This window comes from Pipistrellus kuhlii, unplaced genomic scaffold, assembly GCF_014108245.1.
Source record: "Pipistrellus kuhlii isolate mPipKuh1 unplaced genomic scaffold, mPipKuh1.p scaffold_m20_p_2, whole genome shotgun sequence".
NCBI lineage: Eukaryota > Metazoa > Chordata > Mammalia > Chiroptera > Vespertilionidae > Pipistrellus > Pipistrellus kuhlii.
This window is the reverse complement of record NW_023425515.1, coordinates 179,461,621-179,470,127: the sequence shown is the minus strand read 5'-3', so window position 1 is coordinate 179,470,127 and position 8,507 is coordinate 179,461,621. Positions and strand designations below refer to the sequence as shown.

General features: G+C 52.2%; 1 protein-coding gene and 1 pseudogene across 1 annotated transcript; both read right to left on the bottom strand.

Annotated features, from left to right (window-relative positions):
• Positions 1-265: 265 nt before the first annotated feature.
• Positions 266-1,513, bottom strand: LOC118723889 (annotated as a pseudogene).
• Positions 1,514-1,765: 252 nt separating this feature from the next.
• Positions 1,766-5,088, bottom strand: PTAFR (platelet activating factor receptor). Its single transcript, XM_036446691.1, has 2 exons — positions 2,734-5,088; positions 1,766-1,778 (listed from the first exon to the last, which is right to left on the bottom strand). Exon 1 carries the CDS (start codon positions 4,972-4,974, stop codon positions 3,892-3,894), a length of 1,083 nt encoding a protein of 360 aa, XP_036302584.1. The 5' UTR covers positions 4,975-5,088; the 3' UTR covers positions 1,766-1,778; positions 2,734-3,891.
• Between the last annotated feature and the right edge of the window lie 3,419 nt (positions 5,089-8,507).

The following is an 8,507-nucleotide window of genomic DNA, read 5'->3' as shown; positions in this document are numbered from 1 at the left end:
AGAAGAGAGAGCCCTAACCGGTTTGGCTCAGTGGCTAGAGTGTCGGCCTGCGGACTGAAGGGTCCCAGGTTCGATTCCTGTCAGGGTCATGTACCTTGGTTGCGGGCACATCCCCAGTAGGGAGTATACAGGAGGCAGCTGATCAATATTTTTCTCTCATCAATATTTCTTTTCTTTTTTTTTAAATAAATCTTTATTGTTCATATTATTACAAATCTTCCTCATTTTTTCCCCCTCCATGGCCACGTCCTTCCTGCAGCTGGGGCTTGCCCATGGTGCCGTTGATATACAAAGACCAGACTTTCTATCAGTATTTTTTCAGCAATGACACCAAGAAATTGACAGCTAAGTGGATGTTGTACACAAACTCATCATCTGTCATCTTCACATGGCCAACAGACACGGCCAACAGACTTCATCATCTGAAACTTGATTGTGCTTTCCCTTCATCAACTTTGACCACCAAGTTCTCACTGTGGGTCAAGAGGAAGAGAACTTGTTAGCCTGAGGCAGGCCTGGGCCCGGGATTCGTAGATCTGCTTGATCAGCGGAGAGTCTGAATCCAAAAAGGCATCAGACTTCTTGGCCAGCTTCCTGACTCGTTTGTTACCCTTGTTGAGTTTCTTCAGCGCCTCGGTGTTCGTGCGGGGGATATCCGCGGCCTTGACCTCATTGCAGAGCTGCTGGGCCTCTGACGCACATGTGGAGGACGTGGGGCAGGTGCCCGAGTTTGTCCTCCTGAGGCTTGTGGTTCTTCAAGCTGATCTGCAGCTCCACCGTCTCCAGAACTTCCATTGTTTGCACTGGATCCCGCGCAGAACTCCCCACACCACCGGGTACAGGGTGTCTCAGGAAACTTTGCTGTTTGTGATTCCTCACACCGCAAAAGCCGGAAAAGAACTCAGATTTACTCTTTATTGAGCACTTACTGAATGCAGACACCGTGCACTTTATACCCATCACAGCAGTGTTTCCCAATGTGCATCATGCAAGTCCCTGGGGAGTATGAGGTGCCTTTAGACAGGATACCAAGAACATGTTTATTTTAAGAGTTATGCTTTCCGTTTACATCTATCTTCTATGTTTGGCAGGCGGCATTAGTTTTTTGTTCACAATCTATAATAATAAAAACGTAATATGCAAATCAACCAAATGACTGAACAGCAGAACAACCGTCCGGACAACCATGCTATGACAGGCACTGGCGCCAGGCCAGCCAAAGCAGGTGCGATGTGATTGGTCAGGGGGCCCCACCATCACTCCACAATCGCCCCACAGATCAACGGGGGAGGGAGGGGCTCCAGGATTGATCGCCCCAAAGAGTGAGGCCCAGGCCACCTTCTGCGCAGCAATCAATTTCAGAACCCTGGCCGGGTGGGTGGGACCTCCCTCTGCTGGGTGATTGGTCAAGGAGCCCCACAATCAATCGCCCCAAAGAGGGAGGCCCAGGCCAGCCAAGCAATCACACCCCACGCCTGTCACCCACAGAGGGTGGTGACTGGTAGGGGGGAGAGGGCAGCACCTCACAAATAGTAAGCAATGATGGGGCAGGGGCAGGGCCAGCTGCAGGCAGCCGGGGGAAGGAAAGCCCCCCATAGGCCCTGTCTTCAGCCAAGCCTAGGGACATTACCCGAGGGGTACTGGATTGTGGGAGGGCGCAGGCCTGGCTGAGGGGCACACGCGTGCGCGTACACACACACACACACACACACACACACACACACACACTTCGGTGCATGAAATTCATGCACGGGGCCTCTAGTTTAGTTATAAAGATCCTTTTTTACAATTTAAGTTTTAAAAAAAGTGACGCAATTTAAAGAAAAAATATTTATTGAGTAAATATATAGCTGGTACATAGACACTGTAAAAACTTCAAGGGGGTACACGAATCACTGAAATTCAAGAAACACTGTTTTAGCATGTAAGCATTTATCTCATTCGGAGCTCATTTAGTTGCAAGTAATCAATGACTCGGATCAGCTTAAGCAAGAGAAGAGAAGATCTCCTGGCAGGGAACTCTCACGGGCCCCAGAGGGAAGAGTGCAGCTGTGCCTCCCGAAGGCTTGGCCTGGAGGAGGAGCAGGCAGGCCCCTGGGAGCACTCCCCTCCTCTCTCCAGGTCCCTGGGGCCTCTGTCTCTGCTCTGCTCTGCACGTCTCCAGCTTCGCTCTAAACAGACCCATTTCCTCTGGTACCAGCACACTCACGTAGGTGGCCACCTCCGCCATCCTCTCAACACACAGACACACACGTGTAGACACACACATGCACACGCACACACATGCACACTCACAGCTCCAGAGTTCCTATATCTTCAGGTGAGTGACTTGCAGAGCCTGAAACAGCATCCCTGAATCTTGCTACTTATTCCTGAGAGAGACAACCTGACTGGCCGAGCTGGAGCCAGATGTCCACCTCTCATCCATTCGACTCCCATGGGAGGATGGAGGGGAACACGTTCTCAGTAAAAGAGAGAAACCTGGATGAGTAGGCACCCTGGCCAAGAGGTCTTTGACTCAGCAACTTACCTCGCTGCTCAGAACATCCCCATGAGGTAGGAAATTCAGCTCAAAGTCCCTCAGCAGGAAGTGACAAAGCCAAGACTCGAAACTGGGTCTTGGTGACACCAAAGCTCTAGCAGGCTGCACTACCTGGTCACCACCAGGTGAGTCCAGCCCACAGCTACAATTGCGGACCCAAGCACGTCACTGGTCCATTGGGAAGCAGTTACATTCATCCAGTGCTTGCCCAGTGGACAGAAAACAAGGGCCCCGACTTTATGGGGACACTATCTGAGAGGGAAGAAGATTTCTTTAAAGGCCCACAAGGTCCTGGAAACCAGAGAGGGCTTCTCCAAGCCCTGGGTCTGAAGCTGCCAGATTCAGACTGCGGTACTCAGCTCAGGGTGCAAGAGGAGGCTCATTTGAATATATTTGCTGAAAACCACAACCAGGCATCTAGAGATCGCCGAGAAGCGGACACTTCCCTTCTGCACCAAGAATTCACAATGCCTGCTGGCCCTTGAAACCATAACTGCTCCTCCCACCTCCTAGAAGCTAAATTAGGAGGGAAAAAGAGGCAGCGGGGAAACCAGCCTAAGCTCCCAGTCCCTTGGAGGCGCTGTGCATTGTGGTGCCCTGGATGGTCAGAGTTTCGCTTTGAGGGGCCTTTGCTGCCCAACAGGAGGTACTTTACCAAGGTCTCTGCACAGACAGATGGATGCAGCGATTTTGTCTCTCCCCCAGAGCCGAGCCAGGCCTGGAGCGAGACCTCTGCAGGGAGACGCCTCCGGACACAAGCTCCCCATCCTAGCGTTTGGCCTGTGCGCGTTTTATCTTCTCTGGCCACCACGCAGGTGTTGGGTGTGTTGGGCGAAGCTTCCACAGAGCCACCCTAAGAAGTGTCACAAAGACCTTGTGCCTGTGCGTGGAGACAGCGGGAGGGGGCATCATCCTAGCTCAAAAGTCTGCCCCAAAGGTATTGCCACGTTGCCAGGGGAGTGACCCTTCCCCCACACCCGCTTCTCTGCCTTTCCAGGGATAAAGGGAGTGGTTGCTCCAAAGCTCAGGTCCTAGTCACTTGAATGCTGCCCCAGGAGGTGGACCTGGGCGGCTCAGAGTCTGTCCCCAAGGTCTGCCCCTGGCTAACGCCACCAGCCAAGCTGACTCTGGCGGGTGTCCAAAGGTGGCTCAAGGGGCTCATTCAAGTGTGGGATTTTAGCAGTCTGCTCTTCCGTCATCCCCACCTTAGGGAGGCAGCCTCCGTGTCAAACCAGCCCCGAGCGCCCAGGGAAGATGTGCCCAGACCACAGCCAACACCTCTTCTCCCCCCACGTCCGCCACGAGGTCCATTGTCCACGCCTCTGGGCCCGGGCCCCCTCGGTCAGAGACTAATTTTTGAGGGAGTTGGCAGGCACGTGGTTGAGCGGCAGGACCACCTCGGTGCCCGTGTCCATGGTGGTGAGGGGGCACTTCCGGCTGCTGCGCATGCTGTGGAACTTCTCGGTCAGGTGCTTGCGGAACTTCTTGGTGAGGAAGCAGTAGATGATGGGGTCTAAGACGCAGTTGGTGCTGAGGAGGCAGAGGGTGACCTGGTGCGCGTCGTTGATGGCCTGGTGGAAGTCGCTGTCCTGGAAGCCCAGCTCGGCCAGGGTCCAGGGCAGCTGCACCACGTGGTGAGGCACGAAGCAGATGATGAACACGGCCAGCACCGTGCAGACCATCCACAGCGCCCGGCGCTTGACCTCGGCGTTGCGCTGCAGCTGCGCGGGCTGCAGGAGCAGCGTGCGGATGATGATGAGGTTGCAGAAGAAGATGAGGAGGAAGACGAGGAAGAAGGCGAACACGAGGACGATGTGGATGATGAGGACCGGGATGCTGCCTTTCTCGTAATGCTCGAAGCAGCGGGTGACGTTGGAGCCGGCCTTGCCGCGCACGACGTTGGTGGAGTCCAGCATGAAGAAGTAGGAGGCGGCGGCCAGGATGGACACCCAGATGATGAGGGACAGCAAGATGCCGCGCTTCCGGGTGGTCGCCTGGACGGTCTTGATGGGCCGGGTCACCGCCTGGAAGCGATTGTAAGTGATGACGGCCAGGAAGGCCACCGAGCAGTAGGTGTTGATGAAGAAGAAGCAGCCGGTCAGGTTGCACAGGAATGCGGGGAGGATCCAGTCGCCCTGGTGGTAGTAGTAGGTGATCCACAGGGGGAGGGTGACCAAGAAGAGCAGGTCGGCCATGGTGAGGTTCACCATGAAGATCTTTATCTCGTTGAGCTTCTTGGAAGGGTACAGGCTGATGAAGACCCACAGCACGTAGCTGTTGGCGATGACCCCCACCACGAAGATGACGCTGTAGAACACCGGGAAGAGGGTGTATCGGAACTCAGAGTCCACGCGAGAAGAATCGTTCGTCTCCATGGCGCCGGCTTGGAAAAGGCACCCGGTCACCGGGTCCTGCTCGTGCCTGGAAGACATAGGGACTCTGGTTAATGAAGGGCCAACAAGGGACTATCTGATTTCATCTATTCTAAGACTCCCGTTCTGCACATTAAAAAAAAAAAAAATCAATCGCATCTTCCAATTAATCGGCAGCATTTATTTTTTTCTTTCTGCATAAAATAATTTTTCAAGGAGCTACATCTAAGATTCCATGAAACCAACAGCAGCTGTTTCGGCAGTGGGAACACTGGAGGAAGCCTATAGATACTTACACAGGTGAGTTTTGAGAAACAGCTGGTTCTAACTGGGATTTGGTTGGTTGAGAGAGAGAAAAAGCTTTGCTCTATTTGCTGCGGTGGTGGTGGTTGGTCTATGTTTAAGTTCCATAAATGTAGCTTCCATTATTCCAATGAACCATTGGGTTTTCCTTTAAAAACCACAAAACTCACCCACGAGTCATACTGTGGGTTACATAGTTGACTTGAATTACATCGTTTTATGCTACTGGACCTTTCCCACTGCCAGATGGAGCGCTGCCATCTGGCCCCAAAGCTCCAGGATAATGGCTCCACAGGGATGAGGAGGAGAGAGAACATCTCAGAGACCTTTTAGGGGATCCGTGAGATACTGGGTGATAGAAAGGGAGGAGTGAAGAACGGCCAGGTTTCTGGCCTGGAGATTGGAGGCGGGGTGTTGTCTATCTTCATGGACACAACACTGAGGAGGAACAGCACATGGGTGGGAGGATGAATTCGGCTGAGGACATATCACATTTGGAGTGCCTGCAGAGCATCCAGGAGGATCCAAGATGGAGCCCCGAAGAGACCACCATTAAAGGATATGCCGGAGGAAGAGAAGGAGGAGGAGGAGGAGGAGAAACTTCTGGAGGGAGCAAGGACAGGTGGCCAGAGGGGTGGGAAGACAGCCAGGGAGTGCCTTGCTGGAGACCTAGTGAAGAACGTTTCAAGAATGCGAGAGCCAGGGGCCAGTGGTGTGAAAAGTCACAGGGCAACCAAATACAATGCAGACAGAAGAGCAAATATTGAATATGGCAACACGGAAACCTATCTCAAGTGATCAGAGGGAGAGCAGTTTCCTAAGACGCGTTGAAGAGTGAATGAAAAGTAAGGAAGCGGACGTCAAATTCTCACTCAAGAAGCTTCAAACGTTGAAAGAAGTGGAGAGAAATGAGTAGAAAGATAAATAAATACCATTTCAAATTGTGATGAATTCAACACAAGAAATAAATGTAGTAGCATAATGAAGCTAGATTAGAGGGCTGCTTCAAATAAAGTGACCAGGGAAGGTTTCTCGGAGGAGGTGACTATACACAAAACCAGAGGCCTCGTTGCCATAAAGCCAAGGAAGCTTGAGCTTCAGGGCCCCCTTCCTAGTCCTTGTCTCTAATTGTGTATTGGTAATTTGATATCTTTTCTTCAAAAAAGGGCCCCAAAGTTGTATAAAATTTATGGTCCTACAAAACCTATAGCTTCTTCCTCTGGCTAAAATCTAAAACTGAATAGAAACTAGTCAAGAGAAAACCTAGAATGACTGGAGTTCATCAGATCCTGAGACAGGAATAAACTTGTCATGTTCACAGAACCGCAAGGTCAGTGTGGCCGACAGGCGTGAGAATTGGGACGCGTGGGATGCGATCCGAGAGGAACAGGCCCTACATCCCTGTGAGGAGTCCCGATTGTATCCCTTGAGCATCACAGAGACGCTGGAGTGTGCCAAGCAGGTGAGAAGCTTGACCTGACTCGCTCTGGACGCTGGGCCCAGAACAGGTGGTAGGGAACAAGAGTGGAAGCAAAGGGACCATGTTGGAGGCAAGAGGTGGTGGGGACATGGACCAGAAAGTGGCCTTTCCAATTTTCCTCTGTCCCCAGCATCCTGCACACGCTTAGCCAGCGCGGGAGTTTGGAAAACCTTAGTCAAGTGAACAAATATCTAACAACTGACAAGACTGACCTCTTTGTGATAACGGTGAGAGGGGTCATCCAAGAAGACAGTAGAGGCCTCATCGATCCAGGGGCATAGAGCACCTTTGGCAGACTCCACACACGGCGGGGTGCCCCCCCCTCCCTCCTCCGCCTGTGGTCCCAGGACCAGAAGCATCCGCATCCCCTGTGAGTTCGTTAGGCAGGCAGCATCTCAGCTCCACTGAGGCCTGCTGCATCAAGCCGTCTTTTAGCAAGAGTCACGCCATCTTGATTCGTGAGCACCCTGGGGTTGGAGAGATGCTGTGCCTCAGCGCACTGCCAGCCACACACCTGTCTGACCTAATGCCTTCCATGGCGCCCCACTGTCCAGGACCAAGTCCAAGCTCCTGTCCACACCCATTTCCCGCCAGCCTCTCCTGCTGCTCCCCCTCAACGCCAGCCACACGCAACTCCCTGCTGCTGCTCTGAAAACGCCATTTCTCTTCGAGCCTCCATGTCTTTGCACATGTTGTGGGCCCTACTGAGCATGCCTTTTGCCTATAATTTTACCTCACAAAACTTTACTCATTAAGACCTAAGCTAGCCCTGACCGGTTTGGCTCAGTGGGTAGAGCATTGGCCTTTGGACTGAAAGGTCCCAGGTTCGATTCTGGTCAAGGGCGTGTATCTTGGTTGCCAGCACATTTCCAGTAGGAGGTGTGCAGGAGGCAGCTGATCAATGTTTCTCTCTCATCAATGTTTATAATTCTCTGTCCCTCTCCCTTCCTCTCTGTAAAAAAATACATTAAAAAAAAAAAAAAAAAAGACCTAAGCTAAATGCTTTCTCTGAGACGCCTTTCCCGATTGCCCCAGGTAGAAGGAGTTGCCTTCTTCTCTCTGAATCCCCGTGATACTGGGCACATTCTTCAGTAGAGAACCTGACACACAGTTTTAAGTATTGATTTCTGTGGCTGGAAACTTCTTGAGAGCAGAGATTAGATTTTTCATCTCTTTGTCCCCAGTGTCAGACTCTAGGGACTGAAGGACTGAATGAATAGCCAAGCCCCAGATGACTATTCAAAGGAAACTGGCAGGAAAGGTATCCAGTCTCTCGGGAAGGCCTAGGAGGGTGGGGAGAACAAGGCCTCTGGAGTCAGAGAGACCTGGGTTCATGCCTGGCTCTGCCTTTTACTTGATGCGTGACAGTGGACAGTGTATTTACCTCTCTGAGCTTCAGTTTCTTCCTTTGCAAAAGCTTGCAGTCCTAACAGTAGTTTCAAAAAAAAAAACATGTAAAGTGGCCACAAATGGCCAGGCTGTCTTCCTCTCCCCATGGGCCCAGCTCCCTGGAGCCCGGGAGGGGACTCTGGGTGCTACTGACTTCAAGAGCTCTAACTCACCACAGACTTTCCTGCCAGCTCCAGCAAGGCTTTAGACCAACGTCAACAAAGCTATCAACAGTTCAACTTAACATGCGGGCACAATTCCCAGAGGATCAAGGCTGGGCAGCAGGCCCAGGCCCAGCACTCAGCTGTGGGTGGGTTAAGAGGGCCATAAAGATTCACAGAGATAAGAATCCTGCCATCTGGATTTCCCACTCTGCCCTGCATAGCATTTAGCCCCAACCACACTCTGCCTACCACTCCCA

What these genes read in the sequence shown, in the direction of transcription:
- PTAFR (XM_036446691.1), bottom strand. Translation starts at nt 4,974, where the DNA reads ATGTCTTCCAGGCACGAGCAGGACCCGGTGACCGGGTGCCTTTTCCAA.